This window comes from Pan troglodytes, chromosome 10, assembly GCF_028858775.2.
Source record: "Pan troglodytes isolate AG18354 chromosome 10, NHGRI_mPanTro3-v2.0_pri, whole genome shotgun sequence".
Lineage (NCBI taxonomy): Eukaryota > Metazoa > Chordata > Mammalia > Primates > Hominidae > Pan > Pan troglodytes.
Genome location: NC_072408.2, coordinates 131255347 through 131273216, shown reverse-complemented (window position 1 = coordinate 131273216; position 17870 = coordinate 131255347). Strand labels below are relative to the sequence as shown.

The following is a 17870-nucleotide window of genomic DNA, read 5'->3' as shown; positions in this document are numbered from 1 at the left end:
GGGAGGCAGAGGTTGCGGTGAGCCAGGATTGCGCCACTGCACTCCAGCCTAGGTGACAGAGCAAGAGACTCCATCTCAAAAAAATAAATAAATAAATAAATAAATAAATAAAGCACCACAGCCCAACACAGCACCCTCAGAGGCTGTCTCTGGCCTGTGCACTGTGCAGTTGGCACCCTGCGGACTTGACATGTGTTTGCAGACTTGACATGTGTCCTCTTGCGTGGTACGTGGATGTCTCTGGGTGGCAGGCAGTGTCCTTGCTTTGGGAGGAAACCTGGATCAGCCAGGGTGGATTCACACCCTCAGTTGCTGCTCATCGGTGGCAAACAGACGGCTGCATGCACATCACCACCACCCCGAGGCCTCATGCTTACCGAGTCGTTTTCCAGCTGCAGTGACAGCACCGTGGTTTGTGGAAGATCACACGCCGGACTAGCTTCTCAGCGCTGCCTTAACACGCGGCCGTGAACCGGGCAGCTGAAAATGGCAGGAACTTTCTTCTCTCACAGTACTGGAGGCCAGCAGTTGGAAATCAAGGTGCTGCAGGACCACATTCTCTGGAAGGCTCTGGGGGAGGCTGCTTCCTTGCCGGTTCCAGCTCCTGGTGGCTGCCGGCCTCCTTGGCGTTCCTTGGCTGGGAGATGCGTCACTCCCGTCTTTTGTATTCGTGTGGTGTTCTTCCCGTGTCTGTTCGCGTCATCTCCCCTCCGTGTGTGTCTGTCTTTTTGTCCAAATTTCCCCTTTTCATAAGTCATTGGATTAGGGCCCACCCCAGTAACCTCATTCTAACTTGCTTCTCGCTCTAAAGACTCTGTTTCCAAATGAGGTCATGTTTTGAGGTGCTGGGGCTTAGGACTTTACACATATCAGTTTTTTTTTAGTTGGGGTTGGGGGTGACATTCCCACCTGTACTAGGCAGTGTACCACCTGCAAACCCCAAAGTCAATTTTGTATGGTCTTCACCACGGTGTTTCAAAGTGGATTCTATCTCTCTTCTTTTGTGGGAAGGTGGAACTATTTATTTTGAAGTAACTAGATTGTACGTTGTGCAACAGAAGAGTTGCAAATACGCTCCACAGAGTTCCCCCACACACGTCACCTGGCACCCCTCATGTGGACAGCTTATATAACAGCAGAGAAACACTTACCACAACTAGGGCCTGCCATGGTGGCCCACGCCTGTCATCCCAGCACTTTGGGAGGCCAAGGTGGGAGGATCACTTGAGGCTAGGAGTTGGAGACGAGCTGGGCAACAAAGCAAGACCTCATCTCTACCAAAAAATAAATTAGCCAAGTATGGTGGCATGTACCTGTAGTTCCAGCTACTCAGGAGGCTGAGGCAGGAGTATTGCTTGAGCCCAGGAGTTCAAGGATGCAGTGAGCCATGATCGAGCCACTGCACTCCCGCCTGGGAGACAGAGTAAGACCCTGTCTCTGAAAACAAAAATCAAAACAAAACAAAACAAAATACTAAGAAAGAAATAGTGGCACATGACCCTCTGCTAAACTACCAGCTGTCTTTGCATTTTCACCCGTCTCTCCGCCAACGTCTGTTTTCTGGTCCAGGATCTGATTCAGGTTCTCACGTGACATTTGTGCTCGTGTCTCTTTAGTCTCCAGCCCGTGACGGCTTCTCAGCCTTGCCTTGTTTTTCACGACCCCAGCACTTTTGAAGATCACTGGTCATGGCTTTCTTTGACAGGTGTTTCCTCCTGGTAAGACTGGGATGGTGGGTTTTGGGGAAGACCAGAGAGGGGTAAGGGGGCTGCGTGATGCCCACATGATAGGGGGCTCTGCCCTAGGTCTCTGCTGTCGCCTTAGAGATCCCTCCTTTGCTCTGTTCTTTACTAGGGAGTCACCAAGTCCCACCCATCTTCCAGGGGAGGGGAGTTAAGCTCCGCCTCCTGGAGGGAGGAATATAGATTTGTGGAGCCACCGCCATGATTCATACATACTTGCGGGGAGATTCTTTGAGACTGTGCAAATTTCCTGTTGCTCCTTAAAATTTTGCCAACCAATTTAGCATTCATCCCCGGATCTTGCCAGCGGCGGTTGGGTTATTACTGCGTTCTAATGACGATTTTCTGTTTCCCTCCTCTCTTGGACATTTATTCATTGGAACTCTAGAAGAAAGATCTGTCCCTTCTCCTCCATGTATTGATGTATTGAATCATTTGTTTGTAATCACATGGACTCGTGGGGATTTGTTTTATTCCTGGGACGCTAATCTAGTCTCAGGGTTATTTCTGTTGTCACTCACATTGTTCCAGCTCTGGCAGCCGGAAACCTTCAGGCTGGGTTCTGTGTCCTTTTGACTTTTGTTTTCTTTTGTTTTTGGCAATTCTTGACTTAAAGTCACTCTGGGCTCTTCTTGCATACTTCCTGGCCGAGCGCTGGAATCAGCCATGGCCCGGGCAGCGCGGTTTCTGGGATTGGAGGATGGTCTTTGCTGAGATATGGGTGCTGCCGTGCTCATGGCCCCTGGGCCTTCACTGCTTCTAGGCCTTCACAGCTGTCTTTTGCATAAAAGACCAAACCCTTTGCCATGTCGAAACTCACAGGACCCTGCAGGACTGGCCCTGCCAGTCTTGCTCACAGCCCCTCCTCCGTCCTCTCTGCCCCTCCCCAGCACTGTCCAGCCACAGGGCCTTCCTCTGTCTGTGCTTCCGATACACAGAGTTTGTTCCTGTCTCCTGCGGTGCCCTCCAGCTGGAGTTCCCTTCCTTCTGGATCTTCCCAGAGCCGGGTCCTTCTGATGACGTAGATCCCAGCTCAAGGCCATCCTCTCTGGGAGACCTTTCTGCACCACGGAATCTAAAATAGCCCCTCACACCCCGTCCCCCAGCACCCACTAGCCCACCATTCCATTTAAGTTCCCAAATCCAGGATTATCTTGGTCATCTTGCTTATTGTCAGTGTCACCTCTGTGAGAGCCCTCAACTGTGTCTTGCTCCCTGCTGTGTCCCCAGCACCTGGAACAGTGCCTGGCACATAGTAGATGCTCAGTAAACAGTTATTGAATAACAGAAGATGAGGCTGCGATGCCATAGATTTCAGATGAGGAAACTGAGGGCTTCTGAGGTGTGCTCAGAGACACCCTGTTATGAGATGAAGGGTGCTGGTCCTAGCCTGTGGGACTGAGGACCCCCATGGCCCACCCTGGCCGGGGGGCGGCGGCCAGACTGATGGAAGGTGGGGAGGCCCTGGCCAAGTCACCACCAGAATGACCCGGGGACTGAGGTGGATTCCAGGCCCTTGAGCCCCATGAGGCTTCACTCGTCCGTCAGAGCCTGGGGTTCCCTCCTTTTCCTGTTTCCAATGGGGCTGGGGTCCTGGGGGTTGGACATAGCGTGGCTCCCAGTCAGCAGCTTTGGAACTTTCGAGGGGGTTTGGACACTGCTGAGAATATGAAAAAGTTGGGGATCCCCTCCCCAGAAAAGCGGGTGCCACTGAATGCCTCGGATTAGGGACAGACAGCAAGTTAAGGTGCACAGCAGGCTCCTGAGGTCGCTGTGGCCCCCCAGGCCCTGGGAGGCCAGCTGCAGCACCCTGCTTTGTGTGTTGGAGACCGTGGGGAGGGGCCTGGGAAGAGAAGAGGACGGTCCTGGGGTCTCGGTGCAGCAGTGGGTGGGGGTGTCTTCCAGCCCTCATGGCGTGGGCTCCAGAACCTCCCGCCTCTACTCTCCAGGGCTCCCTCCCTTTGCCTGTCTCAGGGTCCCTGTCCCCTTTCTTTGGGTCTTGTCTCTTTCCCTCTCCCCACTTCTCTCTCTTTCCCTCTTCTAGTTTCATCTTCCTCTGAGTCTCTGTCCCCTTCCTTTGGATCTTGTCTCTCTGTGACTGCCTCTCTCTCTCTCTGATCCTCTCTTTCTCATCTCTCTCACTCCAGTCTCATCTCTCAGTCTCATCTCCTGTCCATCTCCAGGTCTCTGTCCTTTCTTGGATCTCATCTGTCTATCTATCTCCATCTCTGTGTCTCCCCTTCTCCCAGTCTCTGTCTCTTTCTCACCTCTGTCTCCCTGTCTGTCTCCCTCTCTCTGGGTCCCTGTTTCCCTCTCTGGGTCTCTGTCTCTCTCTCTCTCTCTGGGTCTCTGTCTCCCTCTGTCTCTCTGGGTCTCTGTCTCCCTCTCTCTGGGTCTCTGTCTCTTTCTCTCTCTGGGTCTCTGTCTCCCTCTGTCTCTGGGTCTCTGTCTCTCTCTGTCTCTGGGTTTCTTTCTCCCTCTCTCTGGGTCTCTGTCTCCCTCTGTCTCTGGGTCTCTGTCTCCCTCTGTCTCTGGGTCTCTGTCTCCCTGTCTCTCTGGGTCTCTGTCTCCCTCTGTCTCTGGGTCTCTGTCTCCCTCTGTCTCTGGGTCTCTGTCTCCCTGTCTCTCTGGGTCTCTGTCTCCCTCTGTCTCTGGGTCTCTGTCTGTCTCTCTCTCTCTCTTTCTCTCTCTGGGTCTCTGTCTCCCTCTGTCTCTGGGTCTCTGTCTCTCTCTGTCTCTGGGTTTCTTTCTCCCTCTCTCTGGGTCTCTGTCTCCCTCTGTCTCTGGGTCTCTGTCTCCCTCTGTCTCTGGGTCTCCGTCTCTCTCTCTCTGGGTCTCTGTTTCCCTCTCTCTGGGTTTCTGTCTCCCTCTGTCTCTGGGTCTCTGTCTCTGGGTCTCTGTCTCTCCCTCTGTCTCTGGGTCTCTGTCTCTCTCTCTCTGGGTCTCTCTCTCCCTCTGTCTCAGGGTCTCCATCTCTCTCTCTCTGGGTCTCTGTCTCCCTCTGTCTCTGGGTCTCTCTCTCCCTCTGTCTCTGGGTCTCCATCTCTCTCTCTCTGGGTCTCTGTTTCCCTCTCTCTGGGTTTCTGTCTCCCTCTCTCTGGGTTTCTGTCTCCCTCTCTCTCTGGGTCTCTGTCTCCCTCTGTCTCCGGGTCTGTGTCTCCCTCTGTCTCTGGGTCTCCATCTCCCTCTCTCTGGGTCTCTGTGTCTCCCTCTGTCTCTGGGTCTCTGTCTCTCTCTCTCTGGGTCTCTCTCTCCCTCTGTCTCAGGGTCTCCATCTCTCTCTCTCTGGGTCTCTGTCTCCCTCTGTCTCTGGGTCTCTCTCTCCCTCTGTCTCTGGGTCTCTGTGTCTCCCTCTGTCTCTGGGTCTCTGTCTTCCTCTGTCTCTGGGTCTCTGTCTCTCTCTCTCTGGGTCTCTGTCTCCCTCTGTCTCTGGGTCTCTGTCTCCCTCTGTCTCTGGGTCTCTGTCTCTCTCTGTCTCTGGGTCTCTGTGTCTCCCTCTGTCTCTGGGTCTCTGTGTCTCCCTCTGTCTCTGGGTCTCTGTCTCCCTCTGTCTCTGGGTCTCTGTCTCCCTCTGTCTCAGGGTCTCTGTCTCCTTCTGTCTCTGGGTCTCTGTCTCCCTCTGTCTCTGGGTCTCTGTCTCTCCTGTCTCTGGGTCTCTGTCTCCCTCTCTCTGGGTCTCTGTGTCTCCCTCTGTCTCTGGGTCTCTGTCTCCCTCTGTCTCAGGGTCTCTGTCTCCCTCTGCCTCTGGGTCTCTGTCTCCGGGTCTCTGTCTCCCTCTGTCTCTGGGTCTCTGTCTCTCCTGTCTCTGGGTCTCTGTCTCCCTCTCTCTGGGTCTCTGTGTCTCCCTCTGTCTCTGGGTCTCTGTCTCCCTCTGTCTCTGGGTCTCTGTCTCCCTCTGCCTCTGGGTCTCTGTCTCTGGGTCTCTGTCTCTCCTGTCTCTGGGTCTCTGTCTCCCTCTCTCTGGGTCTCTGTGTCTCCCTCTGTCTCTGGGTCTCTGTGTCTCCCTCTGTCTCTGGGTCTCTGTCTCCCTCTGTCTCTGGGTCTCTGTCTCTCCTGTCTCTGGGTCTCTGTCTCCCTCTCTCTGGGTCTCTGTGTCTCCCTCTGTCTCTGGGTCTCTGTCTCCCTCTGTCTCTGGGTCTCTGTCTCCCTCTGTCTCTGGGTCTCTGTCTCTCTCTGGGTTTCTTTCTCCCTCTCTCTGGGTCTCCATCTCCCTCTCTCTGGATCTCTCTCTCTCTCTCTCTGGGTCTCTGTCTCCTTCTCTCTGGGTCTCTGTCTTTCTCTGTCTCTGGGTTTCTTTCTCCCTGTCTCTGGGTCTCCATCTCCCTCTCTCTGGGTCTCTGTCTCCCTCTCTCTGGGTCTCTGTCTCCCTCTGTCTCTGGGTCTCTGTCTCCCTCTGTCTCCGGGTCTCTGTCTCCCTCTGTCTCTGGGTCTCTGTCTCTCCCTCTGTCTCTGGGTCTCTGTCTCTCTCTCTCTCTGGGTCTCTCTCTCCCTCTGTCTCAGGGTCTCCATCTCTCTCTCTCTGGGTCTCTGTCTCCCTCTGTCTCTGGGTCTCTGTCTCCCTCTCTCTGGGTCTCCGTCTCTCTCTCTCTCTCTCTCTCTCTCTCTCTCTCTGTCTCTCTGGGTCTCTGTCTCCCTCTCTCTGGATCTCCGTCTCTCTCTCTCTCTCTCTCTCTCTCTCTGGGTCTCTGTTTCCCTGTCTCTCTGGGTCTCTGTCTCCCTCTCTTTCTGGGTCTCTGTCTCCCTCTCTCTCTCTGAAACTCCCGTCTCCCAGGACGTGCCTCCTTCTCTTGGAACCTGCAGTGGTGTGTGTAACCTGCTTGGTTGAGACCCCATGGGCCCTGCCCTGAAGTCTGAGACTCCCCCCCCGGGGGTTTCCTTAAGTCCATGCCTGGTGGCCCCACCAGCTGCCCCACACTGCTTGTGTCCCTCCCCCCGCAGCAGGACTGGGTGTGCTGGAGGTCCGTGCACAGCACCTGGTTGGAGCCAACCCTGGGGCCACACAGGCCACACCCTGACACCCGGCCTGTGGGCGGCAGCAGGTCTCGGGGTCTCGGGCTCCGTGGCCTGTATTCCTAGTTGGAGGCTGTGGCTGTTTCTCCGTGGCCATCTTTCCGTGGGCAGGTGTGGCTGCCGGGGTGCATGTGGGCGGGGGCGGGAAGCCACAGGCCCCTCGGCTCTGGGAACCCTCTTGCCTGCACACTGGGCTCAACCTAAACATTGGCGGGGGCTGCCTCGCGCACGGGGGAGTAAGGATGCACGTTGGCAGCTCACAGGTCTCTCTGGGGATACAGTACGGGTGGGTCTCATCTCCCTGAGAACCAATAACGGGGCAAATTCGGGGCTCACTCTCAGTAAACAGGATGGCACGGGGTGCAGCGCCTGAGCCCGGCCGGGCTGACCTGTCTGCCGCTTCCCTCCTGCACAGAAACCAGGCGATGCGGAAGAAGCTAATCTTGTACTTCAAGAGGAGGAATCACGCTCGGAAACAATGGGTAAGTCCACACCGTGGCCCCCATCAGCTTTCCTTGAGATCTGGGGAGAATCGAGTGCACAGGGGGCCACACCTGCCGGGGCCCTGTCAGTTCCGCAGCTGTGTCCTCCCTGAGCGTCCAGGCTGCGGAGGAAAAGCCAAGGCCGGCCAGGAAAGGAGGAAAGACAACAGCTGCTTCCAGAAGGCCCCAGGGTGGGTGGGGGTGGGGGGCTCTATGGCCCCTCTTCCAGCCTGGAAGGGAAGAAAGCAAAATGTTGGCCTGGAAAATTAGTTGCTAAGCCCTGGTCACAGGACCTGTCCTGGGCTTTTCAGGCAGAAAGAGAGGTTTTGGAGAGAGGTGGAGGATCAGGGTGGGCTGTGTGCCGGGCAGCGGGGGCCGCAGGGCGCACCCTTACAAATGAGCCTTTCCTGGTGCACTGGGCCCAGGTCCAGGCTCAGGGAAACTGAGACAGTGGACAAGCATTGAGCCCCCTTTCCCTGAGCCTGCATTTGTGGCCAGTGGCCTCATCCAAACAGAAAAGGATGCTGATTCCTGCTTCTCACTGTAGGCTGTGGATCTCAGCCCACGGCGGGGAGGCTGGGTCTGCCAGAGGCATGTGGTGGTGGTTTCAGGCGGCCGTGGCCATCACCCATTGCCTGGAGGAGATCAGGGTTGAGTATTCTCCCAGCTGTCAGGGGAAGAAGCGCGGACTCGGGCTTCAACAGGAAAGGAATGGCTGTAGCTGGAAATGTCTGTTGGGTGTAGATGGCAGGAATAGTCTTTCAACTCAAGTCTTGCCTTCATTTCATTTCATTACATTTCATTTCATTTTATTTATTTATTTGTTTATTTTTGAGATGGAGTTTCGCTCTGTCACCCAGGTTGGAGTGCAGTGGCAGGATCTCTACTCACTGCAGCCTCTGCCTCTCGGGTTCAAGCAATTCTCCTGCCTCAGCCTCCCAAGTAGCTGGGATTACAGGCGCCCACCAACAAGCCTGGCTAATTTTTGTATTTTTAGTAGAGAAGGTTTCACTACATTGACCAGGCTGGTCTTGAACTCCTGACCTCAGGTGATGCACCCGCCTCAGCCTCCCAAAGCGCTGGGATTACAGGTGTGAGCCCCGCACCCGGCCCCTTCATTTCTGTGCAGTTTTTTCAACTCCGTATGTTAGAACATTGACAAACTGAACCTGAATTCCCATAGCAGGTGGGAGCCAGAGAGAGCTGTGCTTTCTCGGATGGTATCACAGATGCTCTGATTAGGCCAGGAGAGGGCCTGGGTCCTGTGAACCAGTAGTGGCTGATGCCGGGGAGATGGAGTGAGGCTGCCTGGTTTTGGCTCATGGGACTTTCTCTACAGTTGGGGATGATGTCATTGACTCCACCCAAGCCACGGGGCTGCTGGGACATGGTAGGGAATGGGATAAGGCTGGGGAGGCCCTGAAAAGGTCCCCACGTGGGGAAGAGGCGGGCTGGATGGGGACTGCTGCCTTGGGATTCTTGGATAAGAGACGTGGCAAGGGCTGGGAACTAGGTTTGCTGGAGGCTGGAGGGGCTCCCCTCGTACCTGCAGCCCCCTGCCCCACCTCCTCCCTCCCTCAGCTGTGTTGGGGCAGGGCCTGCGAGGCAGCTCCTTGTATCCTTTCTGGGCCTCCAGAGAGGCCCTCCCAGGTGCGGGCCTGGCTCAGTCATGCCCAGCGCCTGTAGGTCTGTGGTACACAGTAGGTGATGACCAAGTCCTGCTTGAACTGAAATGGGCCGGGACAGGGTGTTAGCTGATCCAGTGCCTTCGGGGCCTGGATGCCAGTAGTCACGGAGCACCTACTGTGTGTGAGGCTCGCAGTTGCTGTGACACGGGCCCTGTCCTCAGACCTGCAGGCTGCAGGGACAGGTGGTGCGTAAGGACGAGGAGGATGCCCGCACACCCTGCCCTTCCGGTGCCTGTTGTGTTCCAGGCGCTCTTCTGAGTGCTCTCCATACATTAGGGCATTTAGTCCTGTGAGGTGGGCGCTTGGTCAGCCATATGTTTCAGAGGAGGAAATCGAGGCACAGAGAGGTTAAGTAACTTGCCCTAGGTCACACAGCTGGGAAGTGGTGGAGCTGAGATTTGAACCCAGACCACCTGGTTCCTGAGCCCATGCTCTGAACCCCCAAGGGGCAGTTCCGAGACAGTCCAGGAGGGTGTGTGGGGTATGGTGGTGTGGTGAGCGGCCACATGGTGGGGCTGAGCAGTGCCTGGGGGGGGGACCCTGGGCAGGCATGGGGTCCTGGGCAGGTGTGTGGGCACATGGGGCCAGGTGAGGGGCTTAGCTGGGGCAGGAGGTCCTGGCTTTGGAAGGAGGGGCTGTGCTATATGGGAGGAGGGTCTTCCCTTGGCCCTGCCTGCCTGCTCTGGCCCCGAACTTGGTTGGGTACTAGAGGGAAGAGACACTTCCAGCCAGATGCTGGTGCCTGGGAAGCTGTGGGCAGCCCTCGGGACCCAAGCCCTGCTCATAGGTGAGGAGAGGTGGGCTGCCCAGCAGTGCCTTGCCCAGATTCCTCAGACCCCCCACCTTGACTGGATGGTGCCCACAGGCACTTGGGCTGGTGCGAGAGGCTCTTGAAACGAGCGTCCAATCTGTTTATCAAGTTAAGAGATACCCACACAGGGCTGCCGGGTGCCCAGGAGTCACAGGCCAGGAAACAGACCGGTAATCCGGGGAGAAGAGCTGCACAGAGGGCTAGACTCTCGAGATGGGCTGGGGACCTCAGTGCTGAGGTGGGAATGACCAGAAAGGACTGGCTTTGTGCGGATCTGGGAGTCAGGGTGTCAGGCAGAGGGCATAGCAAGTGCAGAGGCCCTGAGGCAGGAACCAGCTTGGGACAGAACCTGGCAGGCCAGCAGCAGGAGCCAGGTCGCGTGGAAACATCTGCCCTCAGGCTAGGATGGAACATTCAGGTTTTATTCCGAATGCAGTGGGACACCGAATTTATTCTTAATACATGTATTTGTAGTAAAGAATCCAAAGTCCTTATTCTAAGAAATTTGACAGAAGAGTACAAGGCACATCTATATACCCACCACCTAGAATCAGCCACGGTTACCATTGCCTTGTATTTGCTCTGTGTGTATAATATGAATATAAACATGTTTGTTGTTGCACTATTGGAAAATAGGTGCAGAGGTGCCGACCTTCACCCCTAACAAATACTCCCCCTCTGTCTCCTGCGAGGAAGGAAATCCTCTCATTTTCACCTAAAATGACTGCCAATTCAGCGCGATCTTGCCGCCTCCTTGACAGCCCCCCCGTGGTTTCCCCCTTGGGGTGAAGGCTCCTCTCGGGAGGGCAGGAGAGGATCTGATTTCCATTTAAAAGGATCGCTGCAGCTGCTGGAAGGAGCTCAGGCTGGAGGTGGAGTTGGGGTGGGCTTGAGTTCTTTAAAGATCGCCAGTGGCTCCTTGGGGGGTCTGTGGAGGGGGTGGAGGGAGAAATTGGCTTATTTAAAGCTAGAGAAGAGGCAGGCAGAAACCAAGGACTTCCAAGAAGGGTCCGGTGTGGCTTTGTGGCCCATCTTAGGAGGGATGGAAACAAATTCAACACCCCCTGAAGCTGCGGTGGCGATTGGGATGGTCTCTTTGTTGTGGTATAAGAAGCCGAAGTCCCTGACTTCATTGATTTCAGTAAGGCCTGGGGAGGGGGTCTTGGCCGAGGACTCTGATGTGCCTGCCTCACCCCCACTGGGGAGTCAGACCCCCCTCAGACCCTGGGACCCCCACACCTTAGCAGGTTCTTGGGGACCCCCACACCTCTTCCCAGAGAGCAGGGCCTTGTCCCTGTCATGGGATCCTCAGCACCAGCACAGCCCCCCAAGCCTGCCACGTCTCCTGGGAAGCTGAGCTGGACCCTCTGGAGGCCCAGTTGGCTGAGAGGCTGGCTCAGCCTGTGGTCCCAGAGGCATGGCTGGCCTGCTTCTTCTCCCTAGTGGATTTGCGCTCCTAGCACCCCGCAGACTAGCTGGCGGGGGTGGGGGGCGGGAGGGGGACGGCTCCAGTCTTTCCCTGTGTGTGTGCGTGTGTGTGTGTGTGTGTGTGTGTGTGTGTGTGTGTGTAAGACAGAGAGAGGGAGGGAGGGAAGGGAGGAAGGGATCTGTTTCCTCCCCTGGCCAGTGGGTCTGCCCTTGTAGAAAAACGCCAGTGAGCATCTTCCCTGCTACCCAGGCCAGGCCGGAGCTGCCCGCCCTGCGCTGTCCGAGGCAGGCCGAATGCACACCCGGCACAGTGGACATAGGCACAGGCTACAGCAGGTGGCACTGTGGTTAGACCCAGAGGGGGACTTCCTTGTTCTGGGCAGAAGGCAGAGCCCAGTGCTTGGGGCCATGGAGGTGTCTGGATGTCCCCTCAGGGACACTACTGCTGGAGGCCTTTGCCACCCGTGCACTCCACGAGGGACCCAGCTAGAGCCGGGCCGTCTTGCCAGCGCCCTGCTGGCAACGTGGACAGGCCGAGGCCCCGCTGGCCAGTGGCCTGTTGGCTTCCGCCCGCTGGTCTGCACCAGTCACCACGTGATTTTCCTCTGCTGGCTTGAGGTGAGCTTTTCTCACCCATGAGCCTGGGGCCTCTTGGACAGGGGCCGAGGTGGCATGGGCTGGTTGTTGCCGTCCCTGCAGTCCCCATCCCTCACTGGGGCTGTCAGCAGCCACTGCCCCGAGCACGTGTGGCCGTTGTCTGTCACCAGAACCGCCTCTTGATCTCCAGCGCGTTCCTGGCACAGCCTGCATGCATGGGGTTAGGTTCTGGGCCACCCAGCACCAGCCTGGCCACCTCGTGGGGACCGTCATGGTCACGGGGCTGTCGAGGATGGAGGGCACAGCTTGCCCTTGGTCAGCAGCTGAAATATGGGGTGGGGTGGGGCTGAGGTGTCTGGGCTCCAGGACCAGAGAGGGGCTTTCTGACTGTGCCGAAGCACCAAGTGGGTGTTTGTGGAGGCTCCCAGACCACACCGTCTGTCCACCCCCAGCTGTTAGAGGTGGAGTAACTGGGGTTGTGTGGGTGGCTCGCCCTGCGTCCCCTTCCCCGCCCCCACCCCCCGCCCCCCGCTGCCACTTGCTCAAGTCACCTTGGAGATGTGGAAGCCAGGCAGCTATGCTCTCGGCTGATTGGGGATCTCTTCTCAAAGGACATGCAGCAGGCAGCACTGTGGTTAGATGTGGAGAGGGACTTCCTTGTCTTGGAGGGAAGGCAGAGCCCCCTCTCTGGGAGCTGCTGGGGTCCTCACAGCTGGTCCTTGGGGTGAGGCTGGGGAATGAGGAACTGCTTGGAATGTGGTTTTCTCTGGAGGCTGCCCCTCCCCAGGGCTGACGGGCCCGCATGTTGTACAGCACAGCTTCCTGTGGTGTGGCAGTGGGCTCCATCCGGGCTGTCTGGTGTGGCCAGAGCCCCAGCCGCATGTGGCTGCTGGACACTGGAAGCGTGGCTGGGGAGAACTAGAGCCCGACTCTTAAATTTTACTGGATTTGTGATTTCAGTTGAGCCACACATGGCGGGTGGCTTCCATTTGGGACCAGGCCTCTGCAGAGGAGGCCAGGTCTGGGTGGCCGGTTCACCAGGAAGGGAGGTGACCGTGTCCTCAGGGGAAGTCTGTGGGTTTTCTTCAGGGGCCCCCATCTGCTGGATATCCATGCAACTATGTGCGTGTCTTTCTGTCGTCTGCCTGTGTGATGTGTGTGTGTCTGTTGTGTGTCTACATGTGTGACTCTGTGTATGTGTGTCCATCATGTCTGCCTGCGAGACCCTGTGTGTGCATCTGTTTGTCTGCCTGCGACTGTGTGTGTGTCTGTCATATGTCTGCCTGGATGACCGTGTGTGTGTCTGCCTGCCTGTGTGACCGCCTGTGTGTCTGCCTGCCTGCCTGTGTGATGGACTGTGTGTGTGTCTGTCATATGTCTGCCTGCATGACCATGTGTGTGTGTCTGCCTGCCTGTGTGACTGACTGTGTGTCTGTCTGCCTGTGTGACCATCTGTGTGTCTGGCTGGCTGGTTGTGTGACTTATGTGCCTGTGTATATATGTGTGTGTGTGTGTCTCTCTGTGTATCTGCCTATATGACTGTCTGTCTGCCTGTGTGACTGTGTGTCTGTCTGTCTGCCTGTGTATCTGTCTGACTGTGTGTCTGCCATGTGACTGTCTGTGTGACTGTGTGTCTACTGTGTGTGTACTGTGTGGGTGACTGCATGTGTGTATGTGACTGTGTGTGTCTGTGACTGTATGTGTGTGTATCTGTGTGTCTGCCCGTGTGACTTGTGTGTGCCTGTATGTATGTGTGCCTGTGTATATCTGTCTGACTGTATGTGTGTGTGCCTGTGTGTGCATGTCTGTGTGACTTTGTGTATCTGTGTGTGTCTGTGACTGCATGTGTGTCTGCCTGTGTGACTTGTGTGTGCCTGTGTATATCTGTCTGACTGTATGTGTGTGCCTGTATGTGCATGTCTGTGACTGTGTATCTGAGTATGTGTGTGTTTGTGTGACTGCATTTGTGTGTGCCTGTGTGACTTGTATGTGCCTGTGTGCTTGTGTGCCTGTGTGTATCTGACTGTATGTGTGTGCCTGTATGTACGTGTCTGTGTGGCTGTATCTGACTGTATGTATGTGTGCCTGTGTGACTTTGTGTGTGTGTGCGCGCACCTGTGTGTCTGCCTGCATGTGAGTGGGCAGGGGGGAGGCGGCGGGTGCCAGGTGCAGGAGCATCTTCCGCAGTGCCCCCTGCGCTCTCCCAGGAGCAGAAGTTCTGCCAGCGCTATGACCAGCTCATGGAGGCCTGGGAGAAGAAGGTGGAGCGCATCGAGAACAACCCCCGGCGGCGGGCCAAGGAGAGCAAGGTGCGCGAGTACTACGAGAAGCAGTTCCCTGAGATCCGCAAGCAGCGCGAGCTGCAGGAGCGCATGCAGAGGTGAGCGGGGCCTGAGCCCAGCGCCCCCCACGTCAGGGCCCCCGACGTCAGGGCCCGGGGTCAGCTCCAGGCATCCTCAGTAGAGATGGCCTGGCCAGGAAGGAACAGAACAGCACAGCAGCTTCTCAGGCCAGTGGCCGGGGCCCTACCAGACCCTGGCCTGTGTCACGTGGAGCCTCTTTGGCCTAATACTTACTTGGAACTTAAATACATTTTGGGGACAAGCACTTCTTCCCGTGTGCCATAGCGTGCACCTGCCAGCTTCACTCATTTCTGGGGCCCGCACGACCCCTGAAGGCAGCTGAGTTTGAGATCCCTGGTGTGGGACAAAGGGGAGAGACGTGGCTAAGAGACCAGGCTGTCAGCCTCCCCCAGTGGCTGTGAGGACTGGGTGGGCCCCAGGTGAGAGGTGCCTGGTGACAGGCAGCTGTGGTTCTATGGCCATTTTTCTTTGGATGCACAGATAAGGCGATTCATTGGTAATGATAACAACACCTTTCACCCTTAACTGAACTCACAAGCCATGTCTCATTAAGTTCCCCGCAACAGCCCTAGGCAGCCGGGTGCCACTTTTGAATCCTCATATGACAGGGGAGGAAACTGAGGCACAGAGAGAAACACTTCGGCCCAGTGCCAAAGAGGCAGAGCTGGGCTTTGAACCCAGATCTTTGTAGCTGGGCTTTTCAGGGTGTTTTAGGAGAGAGGAGGGGACTGAGCTGCCTATGTCACAGGGTTTGGCCTTGCTGGGTTGGGGTGGGGGCTCCATGCCTCCCCAGGACCCCGGGTGTGGGGCCGGCCCCTCTGCTGGCCGCTGCCCACACTTCTCCTCTGGGGAGGGCGTGGGCTCAGGGCTGCGCCACAGGGGTCTGCTAGTGTCCCCGACCACCAAAAGACCGGTCCTGAGTGTGTCCCCTTGGTCCCCAGCAGGGTGGGCCAGCGGGGCAGTGGGTTGTCCATGTCGGCTGCCCGCAGCGAGCACGAGGTGTCAGAGATCATCGATGGCCTCTCAGAGCAGGAGGTGAGTCCAGGCCCTGACTCTGGCCTCAGCTCCTTTTCCCTGGCATCCCCCGTGAGGGTGCAGAGGCCCTAGCCAGAAACCACCTCCCAGTTGGTTTACGTCGAGGGGCTTTGCCACCGAAGCGTGGGTGGAATCAAGGTGGGTATTGAGGTACCCGTCCCAGGCCTGCAGGGGCGAGCAGAGAGAGGGGTGTTAATGTGTCTGAGAGGGAGGGTAGCAGGACCCCCTGCAGGGAGGGCCCTGGCGCTCCCCCATCCAGATGCCACAACAGGGAGGGGGTTGGGGGACGAGGACCCTGCCTCTCACTCTTCTCATCTCCTGCCTCCTTTTGGAACTTCCCATTGGCTGAGTCCAGCCAGAAGCCCAAGGGGCGGGAGTGCCTGTGGGTTCCAGGGTCAGCCTTCCAGGGCCCAGAGCCTGGCGGGGTGGGGGGAGCATGGCGCAGGCCGAAGAGTTCCCAGCACGCCAGCTGTCCACGCAGCCACGACCTTCTCGCAGGCACCTCAGCCCTCCTGGCTGGAGCAGGGCCGGTTTCCCCTCAGGCCTCTTTGGGGTGCCAGGACACCCTGGGGTCAGCCTAGGTGACCCTGGCTGCCGTCACTAGGGCCCACAGATGGCCAGGAAGCAGAGAGGCAGCCTTTTCTCCTGGGGAGGAAGTTGGTGTCAGCCTGTTCCCTCCTGGGTCCTGTGGGTCAGGTACCCATGATGACAGTACCCCCTGCTCCTAACACCACAGCAGACACGAGGCAGCCACGGCACGTTTCTTCCTTCTGGGGACTTTTGTCCAGGGAGAGCTTTTGTCCAGATGGGAGATTATAGCCCTTCAGCTCAGCACGGCAGAGCCACGCATGGCTATTGAAATCAAAATTAATTAAAATGGGATAAAATTAGCAATTCAGTTCCTCGGTTGCATCTGACACATCTCAAGAGCTCGACAGCCGCTTGTGGTTGGCAGCTCCCCTCCTGGGCGGAGCAGACAGCGAACACCTCCCTGGCTGCAGAGCGCTCTGTTGGACAACAGAACGCGCTGCCCTGCGATGCTGATGCTCAGATTAGACAGATGGAAGGGGCCCCGGGGAGGGGGCGGCTGGTTTAAGTAGCAGTTTCTCACCAGAGACTCTGATTCAGCTGGTCTGGGGCAGAGCCCAGGAATCCGCATTTTTACCCAGCCACCCACTTGATTCTGACGCAGGCAATCCAAAGATGAATCTGGCCATTAAAACATAATTTTTCATTTTAAAACTTCTCGTGGTACGTTTTTGTTTACAACAACATCCAGTTGACAGAAAACAGAGCTCAGAAAGCCATCGCATTGCACAGCCACAGGGCCTGGCCCTCGAAGGCTGGGCGCCGGAGCTGGGCCGTGTCAGCCCCTGTCTCACTGACGCTGTGCACTTATGGACATCCCGCAGAGAGGCTGGATGTGGGTTTAGTCTGCACTGGAAGGAGGAGGCCGGTGGCCCTCTCCTCTGCATTCCTCACCTGATGGCCAAGGGTGTGGCACCTGGGCTGATTGTTGCATGTACACACACACACACACACACACACACACACACAGGCCACATGGGAATGCAGTCATCAGAGTCCTCAGGGACATCAAGGATGCTGTGTCCGGGGTGAAGGGTGGAAGTGGAATTTGGGACAGAAACTTCCCCAGCCAGCCTGGGGTGACCTGAGGTTCCCCCGGGAGTGTGCAAGGGAGGGGGCTGGGCCGGAGGACAGGCACTTCCCATCCTTCTGGGAGCTTCCTGTGGTCAGAGCACATGGCCAGCATGGGAAGGACAGGAAGGCAGCTGTGGGAGGGCGGAGCAGAGGTCCTGCCTGTGGCCGTGCCGGGGGTCCTGCCATTATTACATCCCTGGGATACCCGAGGAAGGTCGCCGTTCCGTATCAGGGGTGTAGGGGACAGCTCCAAGGGTCTGGGAGACAGATGCCAGCCTCTTGGGGGGATTCTCTCCCACCCCGGGGTCAGAGCTGTGCCCTGCACCCGACCTGACCCCCTGGCTGGGAGTCCTGCACATTGAGTGAAGAGGTTGGATGTGGGCGGCCGGGCAGCTGGATCGTTTGAACTGGCTGACCTTGGCTACGCGGAGTCCTCGCCTGCCTCCGGAGATGGGTAATTAATCGCCAGTAATTGGCTGGCTGCGAGATTTGGGGAAGTGAGCCCAGCTGAGTGGCGGCTCAGAGCCTCTTAATAGTCATCCCAGTGCATTAGGAGCGGCCGCCTGACTCTTGCCGCATGCAGGGCTGGGCAGGCCAGATCCCAGGTGGGCCCTCTGAAGGAGCGGGAAGCCGGGAGGGGGCGTGTAGTGTGGGGGCAGGAAAGACCTCTCCACCAGCGAGGCGCTGACCCTCTCTGCGCCCCTGGGCTGCCTGCATGCTGTGGGGCCAGCTGGACCCCAGGGCCCACTCTTGCCTGCGGAACCTGGAAGGCCGGCCTGTCTCCCGGGCTCCCTGGGCCCAGCTGGGCTGAGCATCCTTCCTGCAGTGCTTTATGGCGCTTGCATTTCCAAAGGGAAGATTCATGGCTCCCCTCCCACTGCAGAGAAGGCGGCTGCTGCTCTCTGCATTGAATCTACAGTCCTGCCCACCATAAACCTGTCGGGGAGGCCTTTACATTCTCCCTTCCCCCAGTATGAGCTATTATTATTTTTAAACTCATCATTCTCCTCGTCGGTTTCGCGTTTTCCCTGCTCTGGCGCAGACCATCCGTC

General features: G+C 57.2%; 1 protein-coding gene across 50 annotated transcripts in view; it reads left to right on the top strand.

Moving 5' to 3' along the window:
* The window catches only part of NCOR2 (nuclear receptor corepressor 2), a 244179-nt gene that overhangs the window by 122235 nt on the left and 104074 nt on the right, over positions 1–17870 (top strand). For 44 of the 50 annotated variants that reach the window (XM_016924593.4, XM_063785247.1, XM_063785264.1 and 41 more), the window contains 3 exons: positions 7168–7234; positions 13966–14138; positions 15063–15156. In XM_016924593.4, the coding sequence (XP_016780082.2) occupies positions 7168–7234; positions 13966–14138; positions 15063–15156 (334 nt within the window). The remainder of the gene's footprint in view (positions 1–7167; positions 7235–13965; positions 14139–15062; positions 15157–17870) is intronic. The other 6 variants (XM_024348140.3, XM_024348138.3, XM_063785249.1 and 3 more) reach the window with 1 other exon arrangement.